Raw genomic sequence first — 12361 nt, 5'->3', positions numbered from 1 at the left:
ATTTGACCCAGCTATCCCACTCCTCAGTTTGTACCCAAAGGACTTAAAATCAGCATACTACAGTAATGCAGCCACATCAATGTTCATAGCAGCTCAATTCACCATAGCTAAACTATGGAACCAACCTAGATGCTCTTCAGATGAATGGATAAAGAAAATGTGGTGTGTGTATATATATATATATACACATACACAATGTATGTAAATATGTATATATATACACATACATACACAATGGACTATTACACAGGTAAAAGAGGAATGAAATTATGGCATTTCCTGATAAAATAGAACTGGAGACTACCATATTCAGCGAAATAAGCCAATTCCAAAGAAATAAACACTGAATGCTCTCTCTGATATGTGGATGCTACCTCACAATAAGGGAGGGGAGAGGGAGGAAAAGAAGTTCATTAGATTAGACAAAGGGGAATGAAGGGGAAGGAGCAGGGATGGTAATAGGAAAACAGTAGACAATCGGACATAACTTTCCTATGTTCATATATGAATATACAACCAGTGTAACTTCACATCATGTACAAGAATGGGAAGGGGCGAGGGATATAGCTTGGTTGGTAGAGTGCTTGCCTTGCAAGCACAAGGCCTTGGATTCAATACCCAGCACAGCAAAAAAAAAAAAAAAAAAAAAAGGAAGTTATACTCCATGTATGTACAATATGTCAAAATACATTTTATTCTCATGTATAACTAACAAGAATAAATAACAAATTTTAAAAAATTGGGGTTGTCTTTTTGCTAACTTGGTTTCAATTTGCTTTTCCCTTATTACAAATGACTTTAGATATCTTCCGAGAAATATTCATTCATATATTTCGTCCATTTTTCTACAGACTTGGAATTTTCCTCCCTAGTCTGATACCACACACACGTTTATGGTGTAAGTCACAAATATTTTTGTCCAAATTGCCTTTTCTTTATTTTGCTCTTTTTTTTTTTCTTGCCATGGAAAAGTTTATTATTTATTTTTTTTTGGGGGGGGTACAGGAAATTGAACCCAGGACACTCTGTCCCTGAACTACATCCCCAGTCCTTTTTATTTTTGAGACGGGCTACCCAAGTTGCCCAGGCTAGCCTTGAACTTGCAATTCTCCTGTCTCAGCTTCCCAAGTCTCTGGGACTACAGGTGTGCACCATTGTACCTAGTGCAAGTTTATTTTTATGCAATCGATTTTGTTAATATTTTCCTTGATGGTGTATGGATTTTAAGTCATAGTTAGGAAAGTTTTGTCAACTTCTAGTTTATACCTTCATGGAGCTCACATTTCTATCTGAGGGAAAAAATTACATTGTATATTAGAAGATGTACTATGGAAAAAAATTAAGTAGGTTGAGTGAATAAAGACGCTAGTGTTTAGAGTTCATTAGGGAGGTGGGGGTTGGGAACTGTGATTAGGAAGGTGTGGGCCAAGACCCAGTAGTGGAAGGGATATATTAAGGATTGTGCTTAGGAAAGCAAATGTGCAATGACCAGGAAACAGCTATGAAAAGGAGGAAAGTTGGGACAGGGGGCTCTGGAGAGGATTTGTGAGGAAGAAGGTGAGTAGCAAGGTTCAAGATCATAAAGATGTCAAATCTCCCTAATTTGTAAAATTAGAGTGCACCACCAATGAAACTACCATTTGTATTTGTTTTCCTTCTGGAACCAGGCATGTTAAGTATAAAGCTTGTTTTATTTGGAAGAAAAAATTAGCAAGAAGAGACAGGGAAACCTAGAAAAATAAAAGCCCAAGAGGACAACTTCTTGTTTCAGAGGCTAAAATGTATTACAAAGCCTTCATAATGAAAACCCTGTAGCAGTGGCACAAGAGGGGTTAGATCACAGTAGGTCTGGAAAGGACCCAGTCACAATTTGACTAAGTATGGGAGTTTAGGGTATGGAAAGGTTTCAGACCAGTGGCAAGAGTTTTACTTTATAAATGGAAGAATAATTCACACAGTGAAATGCACAGGCTTTAAGAGTATAGATGACAGATCTCCACTTGTGTGGCTCCCATTGCTTTTGATATATGAGAGCACCCATCCTGTTACCCTGGGAAATTTCCTCATCTCCTCATTTGATCCCTGCCATCCACCCCTTCTTCAGAGGCACCTGCTGCTCTGACTGGGATTTTTTATTAAGTGATATTGGGATACCTGCAAAATAAGACACTATTGAATCTGTTTGCCAGGATAAATTCCAAATGGCTCAGATTCCAATGTGAAACAAACAAACAAACTCCCAACAAAACCCAAAACTATAAACACTTAGAGGGCTGGGGTTGTGGCTCAGTGGCAGGGCACCTGCCTAGCACGTGTAAGGCACTGGGTTCCATCCTCAGCACCACATAAAAATAAACAAAAGTATTGGGTTCATCTAGAACTACAAAAAAATTTTTTTTAAATTAAAAATAAAAACTTTACACAATCTTATCTCCTGACCCCACTCCCCACTCCCACTGCACTGGGTTCCTCAGCAGCTTCCACACCAGCACATTCCAGTGCACACTGCAGCCTCCACCTGGGGACCCCACCTGGGGACCCTTCCTGAGGCCCATGTGACTTTTGCATACTAGTGTAGCTCTCCATTAAAAAAACACACCTCCTAACCACTTTGTTTTTCTCTGTAGTGCTTATTTTCCAACGTATTATATGTTTTTATTTACTTATCTTGTCAATTGTCTGTCACCCTACCCTAATATGTCAACTCCTGAAGGCAGGGACTTTGGCCCATTTTATTCAGTCTTGTATCCCCAGCACCTAGAGAAGGTGCTCAGTTACATTTGCTGAGGTGAAAGTGGTGGAGGGACTTGAAAGGGTACCTGGAGTGTGCTCCAGAGTGTGCGTTTTCCTTAGCTTTGGTGGGATGAAAGGGCAGGGATAAGGGAATTGGGAGGAGCAGCAGAACAGCTTGAGGGGGATGACAGGCGTGGCTAGAGACAGGGGCTACAGGTTCTCCTTTCAATGCTTTCCTTTCAATGTTTTATTGGGGGAGGTGAGGTGTTGGGGTGAACAGATGTGAAATTCTTGACTCTGGTTTGAGGCCCCTCTTCATCTGCACAACTGCTGCAAAGCTCCCTGGGCCTGAACCCAGCGCAGCTGCCACTGGGGCAGGGACAGACCCTGGCAGAGCTCCCCGGAGAGGGTGGCTTGGCCTGGCTGCTCCCACCTGGGAAACAGCATGGTGTCAGGAGGAAGGCTCAGCCTTCTGGACCCACACTGGCCTTCTATCACCATGACCTGAGTCTTCACTTTCCACCCAGCCCGGTTCCCTCCCTCTCCTGTGCCCGCCTCTCACCAGTCTACCACGACTCCCTGCAGTTCAGGGATTCGTTCCAATGCCTGTTTCAGCAAGTTCTCCAGCCTCTTCAGAGCCTGCCCCAGGTTCTCCTTCTGTTCCTTTTCCTGGGATGCCTGGATCTGTAGCAGCTCTGAAAATTAGAAACCCGGGAGGCAGCTTTGAGGCCTCTGGCTTGCTGAAGCCTTGCAGCCAATAGGTCACCAAGCCTCCAGTCACCTAGTCTTGACTTCGGCATTTCTCCCAAACCCATCCCTCCTCCTGGGTCCTCATGTCAAAGGCAATACCACTCACCTCCACCAGGTCTCATCTTGGATGACTTCTTCCCTAGCTCTGTCAGCTCATGGCCCACCCATTCAGCTTCCAAAGTTAGTTAATGTCTTCTTCTGTCTCGTTCCTTTCACATTTGTTTTTGTAGTACTGGGGATGGAACCTGGGGCCTTGTGCCTACTAGGCAAGTGCTCTGCCACTAAACTACAACCTCAGTCCCCGTTTTCTGAGTTTCTTTCTCTTGTTTCCCTTCTCCCCTCTCAGCCTCCCTCATATTCCAGGTCTCAGTCTCTTACTCTGGTCACACTTCAGAGCAGTGACCTGGCACCCACTACCTGGCAGTCAATAGCGATCTTTCTGAAGCCCAAACCTCATCTTCTCCTTGTTCTGCTTAGAACCAAGGTTTCCCCAGTGTGCCACCACCCCAACCCTGCCCCAGCCAAGACAGAGGCCAAATGTTCAGTCTGGTATTTGAGTATGTATTATGTGGCTCCTGCTCACTATTACTGGGAAAAAGTCTGACCTAATCTCAGGGCCCATGTGAGATACCATTTTTTTTTTAGGAAGCCCTTTCCAGCATCCCTCATTGCAAGGCTTTCTCCCCAGTCTTAACTTTTGTGGTATTTCTTCCTAGGACTATGACTGGACCTAGTCCCTCTTCATGTGCCCAGTTCAGAGCAGGTATATTTAGTAGCATGAGTAGATCCCTGGTGCCTGAATCCTGACTCCATCCCATCTTGCCCTGTGACCTTGATCATGACCTTTGTCCTTTCTTTAGCTATATCTGTTGGCAAGTGGACTTAACTGAGTGGTAGGCTAGTAGGGCAGGGAGCAGACTGAAGAACTCTGGAGATTGAACCCACAGGGTGTGACAGGTGTGAGAGCAGGTTGGGATCTGGGAGGAATTCAGGACAACAGCTGTGTTTCTAGCTGAAGCACCTGAATGAGGAGGCTTGGATAATATACTGAGGAGAGGAAACTGGGAAGAAGACAAACAAAATTGTTCTTTGGAGTAGAGGGAAGTTATAGATCCATTAAAGTTCAAGACGCCTATGCAGCTGGGCATGGTGGCGCGTGTCTGCAATTCCAGTGGCTTGGGAAGCTGAGGCAGGAGGATCACAAGTTCAAAGCCAGCCTCAGAAACTTAGCAAGGCCCTAAGCAATTTAATGAGACCCTGTCTCAAAAATAAAAAATAAAAAGGGGTGGTGATGTGGCTCAGTGGTAAAGCATCCTTGGATTAAATCCCTGGTATCCAAAACAAACAAACAAACAAAATCCCCCCAAAACAAAACAAAACAAAAAAAACCCCAAAACTAAAACAACAACAAAATGATGCTCATGAAGTAGGGGCATACTGTGATATGTCTTGGACTGTTCTTAATTTTCCTACACATTATTCCTTTTCCTTGGGGGTGAGATGGAAGGCAGGGAGCCCCAAACTCAAAGGTCTGAAAATGGTTTCTTCCTACCTGCCTGATGGTGTCCCCAATTCATCTCTCATCAATTCACCTCTTCCATTTATTCATCTTTTGATTTCTTGCTCTGTGCTTCTACCATAGGTTCCTTGGGGCTGGACAGCTGTCTCCTCACTCCTTATCAAACTACTTGGGCTGGCATCTTGTACATTTATGAGTTTCTGTTTCCTTATGTGCAAACTGAGGTTCTAAATAATCCCATCCCTCACAGTGAGGAGTCAAAGAGAACATGTGAATGCAGAGACAGTTACAATCACACTAGACACACAAAGTGCTTACTGCCTGCCATGTACTGTTCAATGCCCTATTTGGGTCAGCTGACTGAATCTTCCCAGCAACTCTGTATGATACTGTTACTTTGCTTACCCCACTGAGGAGGAAACTAAGGCATGGGGAGATCACATGGCAAGGAAGGGAAAGGGTTGAGAAGAGAATCCAGGTAGTTTAACTCCACAGCTTAGCTTTTAACCACTCAAGCACACTATTTGGGGGTCATGAGTGAGTACTTAGCAAGCGGATGGCAGTGTGGTCTAGTGGTTAGGAGCTCATGTCAGACTACCTAGGTTCAATCCCTACTCTACCATGTGGGCAAACTACTAAGCCCTGTACCTTAGTTTCCTTCTGTAAAATGTAGCACTTACTACACGGGCTTGCCATGCAGATCAAACAACTGGATATATTTCGAGCACACAGGAAGCACTGAGTGAGCAGTGGGTCTTGTTTGTCATTACTAAGGAGGCCGACAGTGCTGAGAATGCACAGGGATGCTGGATGTGGGAAGCAGCGCAGCCTACCCTGGGTGGATGGTCCCAGTGGCAGACTGGTCTTCATGTGGAGTAGATCCCCACAACGGAGACTCTGCTGGTCCTGGAAGAACAGAAGGTCCTGGCGAAGAGAGGCAGCCTTTGGGAGAAGCAGCTCTGGTGCCTGGAGAGAGGGGGAAGGACAGTCACCTTAGGGTGAAGATGGAGGAGGGCAGACAAGTCATAGAGGACAGGCACTTACCTTCCCTGTGGGCAGCCCCAGTATGTGGCTCAGTGCTATGAGGCTGGAGCCTCTTGGGGACGCAGGGTGCAGCTGGTGGATGGATGGTAGGGTTGTGGGCAGGGGCTTCAACCTGGTGTGGGGGAAAGTTCAGATTGGATAGAACACTGAGAGGAGGGTTTGAGTTCTAGAAGCTCTGGTGGACCAGATTGGCGCTGGTGACCTGAGGGTGAGGTCTGGCAGCCTGGAAACATTGCAGCTACATTTTTTTAAAAAATAATTTTTAGTTGTCAATGGACCTTTACTTAATTTATTTATATGCAGTGCTGAGAATCGAACCCAGTGCCTCACACATGCTAGGTAAGCACTCTGCCACTGAGCTATAACCCCAGCCCCTGGAGCTACAGTATTTGAGGAGGTGAAGGGAGTGACAGTCACCCATGGCAGGGAGATGGGGTCTGGCCCCAGTCTTACTCTTCAGGGCTATGCCGCAGCAGGGTGCCTAGCAGAATGTGGGGCAGGTGCTGGGCTTCCTCCTCCAGACAGCGAAGGAGCTCCTGGCTCTGTGGTGCCACTGCCTCAGAGGTGGGGACTATCTTTCGTTGAACCAGAGCCAGTACCTGTTGGGAGGGAGAAAGTGGGTGGCAGCCTGCCTCCACCCAGCCTCATCCCTAGCAGATTTAGTCCCCTGTTCCACACCTTACCCCAACACCCATCTCACCTCTCCAGGACTCCGGCACAGGCGTGTCTTGCTGGCTGAGTTTCCCTTGATGAGCAGGCGGATCTGTTCCTGAGTTTCCTCCTGGGGAACCAAGAAGCCACTGAGACTAGCTGCATGTCCTTTCCCTCCTCGTACCCTGTGCAAAGGGTCCTGCTTCCTCCCCACTGGAAGGCCCAGTTCCTGGTCACAAGGCTCTAATCCTCCACTCTGGTCCTCCGACAGCCTGAGGCCCTGCCTCTCACCACCAGCTGGCGCCAGTGCAGGATCCGCTGCTGCTTGGTCTGCAGCTCCCTTAGCAGAAGCTGCCTTTGCCCAGCTGCATCTTCTAGTTCCTGAATTTGGGCCCGCAGAGCCTTGAGTTCTGCCCACAGTCCACAGCACCGAAGTCCCAGCTTTAGTGCTTTCCTGGGGGGCAAGCAGAGACAGCAAAGGAGAGAAAAGGAAGTGAGACCCACACTGGGGAGGAAGAGATCTGCACAAGGAACCACAAACACTGGGAGACAAAGTGTGAGGAAAGGGAGGCAGAGAGGCAACCACAGAGGCAGGAAATATCCCAGGACTGGAGATGCCTGGGACAGAGATGGTCTAGAGGCCTCTGCTGAGGGAGCCCCCTTACCTCTCACTGGATCCCAGGGTACGTCTCTGTACTTCCTCCACCAGATGCTGGAGATGGCCAGTCAGTTTTTGACGCTCCTTCAGGAGAGCACCCCGCTGGGTGACTAGTGCACCTACAGCCTGCCAGCCCTCCTGGGGTGGGTACAAAGTTTCTGTGGGCATGACCCATGGGGATGAGGGGATTGAGTAGGTCTTGGGAAGGTGCCTGTGGTTACCTGGATGAGATGCCCCATGGATGGCAAGGCCTGGCTGGAATCTGACTGGTCCGGTGCCTGGGGCCTGGGGTAGGGGCAAAGCTACTGAGAGAACAGCTATATCCTTGCCTTGGTACTTGGAGGTAGCCAGTTATCACCCACCTGCCACAATGGCACTGGGATGTAATTCTACCCCATGCCTGTTCCTAACCCCGTCCCAACTCACCCACCCACCTGCCTGCCCTGAATGCAGGAACATTCCACTCCATACCTGGACAGCTCCGTATCTCTGAGACCATCTCCACTGCACAAGGATCGAATCTCTGCTTCCCGCTCTGCAGCCAGGTGCTCCAAGGCAGCCAGGATGTGGCCCGGAGGGTGGTTTGTCAGCAGTGTCTGGTGGGACATAAGGGTGAAGTCAGGGCCAGGTGGGGGCAGGGTTGCAGAATGGGACCCCGTGGGAATGAGGAAGGGAAGTCTATGAGCAGCCACTACAGTTTTCATGGGGCTGGAAGGTGTGGCCTTTCCTGACAGCCCTGCCTTCTCACCTCCACTGAGCCAAGCCACTGCTGGTATGAAGTTCCAAAGTGGTCATCAGAAGGGCTTCTATTGGGATGGGTAAGGGGATAAAGAATATTATAAGACAAATCAAATATCCCTGTAATTATAACCACTCCACACTAATGTGGGGATTGTCATTGTCCCCATTTTACACATGAGGAAACTGAGCCCATCTTGGCATGCTAGACTGGAGATCCTTACTCACATAGTTTACGAGGCTTAGGACCTTTACATGCACACTATACCTGGGATGCCCTCTTGACTCTAGCTAAGCCAGAAAATACTTCACCTCCCTGCTTCCTTAGTGGGAAAGGTCTCTTCTGGTTGAACTGAGCCTCCCAGGCTTCCCCAAGCCCAACAGATGTGAATATCACTTTCTATAATGGGTCACTGCTTGGGAACTGTGTCAGGGCAGGTCTGGCAGGACCTGATACAGCTCATTCTCAGCAACCAAAGAATTAATACACAAGTGACCTTCTGGCCTCAAAGTAAAAGTTCTCTGTAGAGTTCCTGGGTCTTGGGAACACTTACAGGATGCTGCCACCCCTGGCTTGGAGAATCAGGAGGTTCTGCAGGAACTGGGCCCGGAGGGTACAGGCTGTTCGGACATCACGCTTGGGAGAGAACAGGACATAATTGGGATCCAGATGTCAGTCTGAACCCAGTCGCCTTACCCCTTCCTCCATGGTCCAAGACTCACCAAGACCACAGGCTCCAGGGCCATAGCTGCTGATGTCAGGGGTCCAAAGGTCACATCCACTTTGGCCTTCCTGGAGGAAGACTGCATTGGGTCAGGTTGTACCTGGGAGGACAGATGTTTGGGCCCCATCCCCTCCCACTGCCAGACTGCCTAGTCACAGGTTTTGCTGAGCCTGGGTCTTAGGGCCACCTCCAAGATTAGGCCACTATTATCTTAATAGTGTTGCATTAGCTCCCTTCACTGGTCTCTCTGCTCTTCACCCCTGTAGTCTGTTCTCCACCCATTGGTCAGAAATCAGGTTTCGTACAACCTGGGAAGATCAAGTCACTGCTCAAAACCCTCCACAACAATGGGACATCTCCCTGACATGCTCAAAATAAAAACAGTGGATAACAGGCAGTCCTGATCACATATAACTATCATATCTAGCATAAGAGGGTTATATGAATATTACCCATTTCACAGATCTTAGAAATTGAAGTACAAAGAAGTTAAGGACCTTGCTCAAGCACAAATAGTTATAAATGACCAAGGCAGGTCATGAACTCCATCTACTAATAAAATCCCAATGCCTCTGGGGCCCTGGGTTCACTTCTTCAACTTCACCTCTTCACCTTGTCCCTCTTCCTTTCGAATGTTGAGCTGTACTGCCTCTTGGCTGTTCTTCTGGAAAATGAACTCTGGTGCTCTGGCTATTCCCCTCCACATGAATATTCGTGCCCCAACCCAAGTTACCTCCTCAGAGAGGTCTGTCCTGAGCACCCTAGCTAAGGTATCAAACACCTCTCCCTCTGTCACACAGCTTCTTCTTCATTGAACATATTTCTGCCCAAAAGGACAGGGTCTGTTTCCTAGTTTGCAGTCTGCCTTCTCTGTATCACAGCATAAGCTCCAGGAGGGCAGGGGCTTGTCCTATGTCTACTATTGTTACCCAAGAGATGGTGACAAAACTCACTGGCCAAATGGACTTTAAATCCTATGAGTGGGAGAATTCTGGAATCCAGTAGGGATCAGGGAAAATCCTAGCTCTCTAAGGCGAATGAGTAGCCAGCATGGTGAAGGGTGGTATCTTGGGAGGATGAGGCCCACCTCTCTGTGTCCTGTAGGTGCCTGACTTGATTCTGCAGCTGCTGTACTGGGACTCGAAGTCCATGCTGCTGTCTTCGCAGGGCTCCAGTTTGGGCCCGGAGGAGGAGAGCTCGACATTGGGTGTCCCATGTGCTGTGCAGCATCTGCTCCACGGCCATGTCTGTGGAAGAAACAGGGGTCAGTACTTTCTCCACCCAGCATTACAGTGCCCATCTTCATGGCCCCATGGGTCACCCTGAGCCTCAGTCTCTTGCTCCATCAGCTCTAGGCTCTGGTCTAACTCTTGGATCTCTGTCCGCAGGCGAGCCGCAGTTGCTTCCAGCTCCAACTTCCGACGGACCTGGCGGGATCAGGTATAGGGTCAGATGCTTGCTTTGACTGTGGCTTAGCCTGGCCTGACTACCTTTGGGGAGGCAACAGGCCCCTCAACTGCCAGGGAGTGATCAAGGAGTTTTCCTGTGCGATTTCCTTGTCTGACACAGAAGCACTGGAACACTCTCTGCCTCCCTCTTTTTTCCTAGAATTGTTTCATTCATTCTCCTAGCAGGTATTTTTGTCCAGGCTAGTGACACATTTCCGTCTCAGTGCTAATCTCGTCCCTGAGCCTCATATGGAGGAGTACTGAGGCCTCCTGGAAGCCTCCCCCTGGATGTCATCTGTGCTCCTTACACAAATGGATCCCACACTGGCCTCTGCATCTCTCCCAAACCTGTCCCATCCCCTTCTCCCCTCACCAGGTTTGATGGGGCATACCCCCAACTGTGCCATTGCACCAGTTGCGTTCTGGCTCCCCTGGACTGTAGGCCTAGTAATGCAGGCATCAGGGCTGTTTTGTGACCCCATGACCCCAGCATATCCAGCACCCAGCAGGGCCTAGAGCAGAAGATGTACAAGTTTTTTCCTGGGTGAAAGGGAATCTTACAGCATAAGCCTCTCACCTCTGGACTGTCCTGGTGGCCATACCTGAAGAAACCATGCCAGAGTTAGGATACATACAAGGCTTGCAAGGGGAAGGGCAGGAAGTGTGAAGCTGTGGGTGGGGACAAGACCAGGTGGGACTGGAGAAGATAGGATGGCATGGCAATGAGAAGCACTTACCAGAGCAAGTTTCCCCGGATTTTCTTGACATTGCTATAGTGGAGAGGTAGAAGAAGAGTTACTGTGAGCCTTCCCGGTGTCCTTCCCGGCACCCTCCCCTGACCCCACTTGGCTCACCTCTGACTATGCACATGCTGCAAGATGTAGGCCCAGATGTCAGCCCCCTGTCCCAGACACAGCCTGTGGGGACAGTGTGTAAGGTTATGTCGGGGGCGTCACACAGGTGAAGGATGCTCATTCCTAGGTGATGATGGTGGTGGGGAAAGTCTTTGCTAAGGAGTTCTCACTTCTCGGCGGAAGGAAGTCCCTTCTCAGTCACAGAGAGGATGAGTTTCTCACTAAGTACAGGGGCATCCTCCTTCCATGTGGGGTGCTCCTTTCTCCCGTTACTTCCAGAGGTGGGGTGAGAGGTGGTCTGCCCGGAAGTGCTCTCTTACCAGCAGACAGGGTCAACATTCCTACAGGTTCAGTCTCCACCGTGGTGGTAATTGCTAAGGGGCGGGGGTGGGGAGTGTGGGGGTCACTATCAGGGCTTGTCCCTCAAATCCAGGATGGTCTTCTTGAGGTTAATCGCGCCAAGGTGCGGAGGCGTCCGTAACGCGGGAGCGGCGGCCTCAGTGAGCTGTGGGGTCCTCTGTCGGCTACTCTCTACAGAACGGGGGGACCCTACTGCCCGCCCGGCTCACCTGCGCAGCGTGGCCTCCGGGGCCCGGGACCCCGCGGGCACCCGCATCTCTTCGGCCGCCCAGCAACCCAGTTCCCGCGCTTCCCGCCCTAGCTCCATGACCGCGTCCGCCGCGGCCGCGCCTCCCGCACCCTCTTTCAAGTGTGGCGCCTGTCTCTGACGTCACGAGCGCGCCAGAGGCGAGGCGACCGGTCCCCGGGCGGACTGCCAGAGCCCAGCCATTGGTCGGGGGCGGTTCTGCTGGGTCCTGCAGGGTCCTGCGGCGCTCACTGCTCCCGCGTGGGTCGCCTTCCGAGGTCCTCCCGCCCGCCACCAGCTGTGCGTGAAGAGGCAAAGCGTCCTTAATGCCGTCTTTATATTCTGGAGAATGGGGCGGCATCCTCAGAGGACCAGAACCCGGAGAGGAGACGCGCACTCACTGCTCGTAGGTTTCAGACACACGGTGTCCCATGTCTGAGCGGAGCTGGTGAGCAGAGAGCGTGACCCGAACATCTCCCTGCTACGCAGCCTCCCAGGTCTTCACTCTTGCTCCCCGTGTCATTAGAGTTCATGGAACTGAGCCTGTGCTCCGAGGTGTCCAAGGCCGCCCCGGACCCCAGCATCGGGAGCTCTCAGTTCCGTCGGAGGTGGACGCTTCACTAGGTCGGGATGGTAGAAACTAAGCACCAGGGCT

At 49.8% G+C, this 12361-nt stretch overlaps 1 protein-coding gene across 3 annotated transcripts; it reads right to left on the bottom strand.

Annotated features, from left to right (window-relative positions):
• Positions 1-2373: 2373 nt before the first annotated feature.
• On the bottom strand, positions 2374-12262 carry HAUS5 (HAUS augmin like complex subunit 5). 3 transcript variants are annotated; one of them, XM_079119917.1, is made up of 20 exons: positions 12108-12262; positions 11690-12004; positions 11121-11183; positions 11004-11036; positions 10844-10868; positions 10140-10245; positions 9906-10065; positions 8817-8886; positions 8648-8730; positions 8104-8161; positions 7827-7951; positions 7577-7640; positions 7363-7493; positions 6989-7151; positions 6747-6827; positions 6500-6645; positions 6047-6158; positions 5836-5968; positions 3296-3428; positions 2375-3166 (listed from the first exon to the last, which is right to left on the bottom strand). In XM_079119917.1, the coding sequence occupies exons 2-20, from the start codon at positions 11785-11787 to the stop codon at positions 3049-3051; spliced, it is 1902 nt and encodes a 633-aa protein (XP_078976043.1). In that variant the 5' UTR covers positions 11788-12004; positions 12108-12262; the 3' UTR covers positions 2375-3048. The 3 variants fall into 3 exon arrangements, with proteins under 3 accessions (XP_078976044.1, XP_078976043.1, XP_078976045.1); XM_079119918.1 differs by lacking the exons at positions 10140-10245; positions 10844-10868; positions 12108-12262 and adding an exon at positions 11441-11494 and having other exon boundaries at positions 2374-3166; positions 11690-11797; XM_079119919.1 differs by lacking the exons at positions 10140-10245; positions 10844-10868; positions 12108-12262 and having other exon boundaries at positions 11690-11808.
• Positions 12263-12361: the final 99 nt, after the last annotated feature.

Source organism: Sciurus vulgaris (assembly GCF_902686455.1).
Source record: "Sciurus vulgaris genome assembly, chromosome: 17".
In the NCBI taxonomy this organism is placed as follows: domain Eukaryota; kingdom Metazoa; phylum Chordata; class Mammalia; order Rodentia; family Sciuridae; genus Sciurus; species Sciurus vulgaris.
The sequence above is the reverse complement of the archived record's forward strand: the minus strand, read 5'-3'. Positions and strand labels throughout refer to the sequence as shown.

Bases quoted from the DNA above. Each gene is read 5' to 3' on its own strand.
- HAUS5 (XM_079119917.1), bottom strand. From the start codon at position 11,787: ATGGAGCTAGGGCGGGAAGCGCGGGAACTGGGTTGCTGGGCGGCCGAA. The intron at 10,066-10,139 runs GTGACCCATGGG...TTTCTTCCACAG, and splicing joins GCAAGAGACTGAGGCTCAGG to ACATGGCCGTGGAGCAGATG. The intron at 7,494-7,576 runs GTAACCACAGGC...TACCCACCCCAG, and splicing joins CCATGGGGCATCTCATCCAG to GAGGGCTGGCAGGCTGTAGG.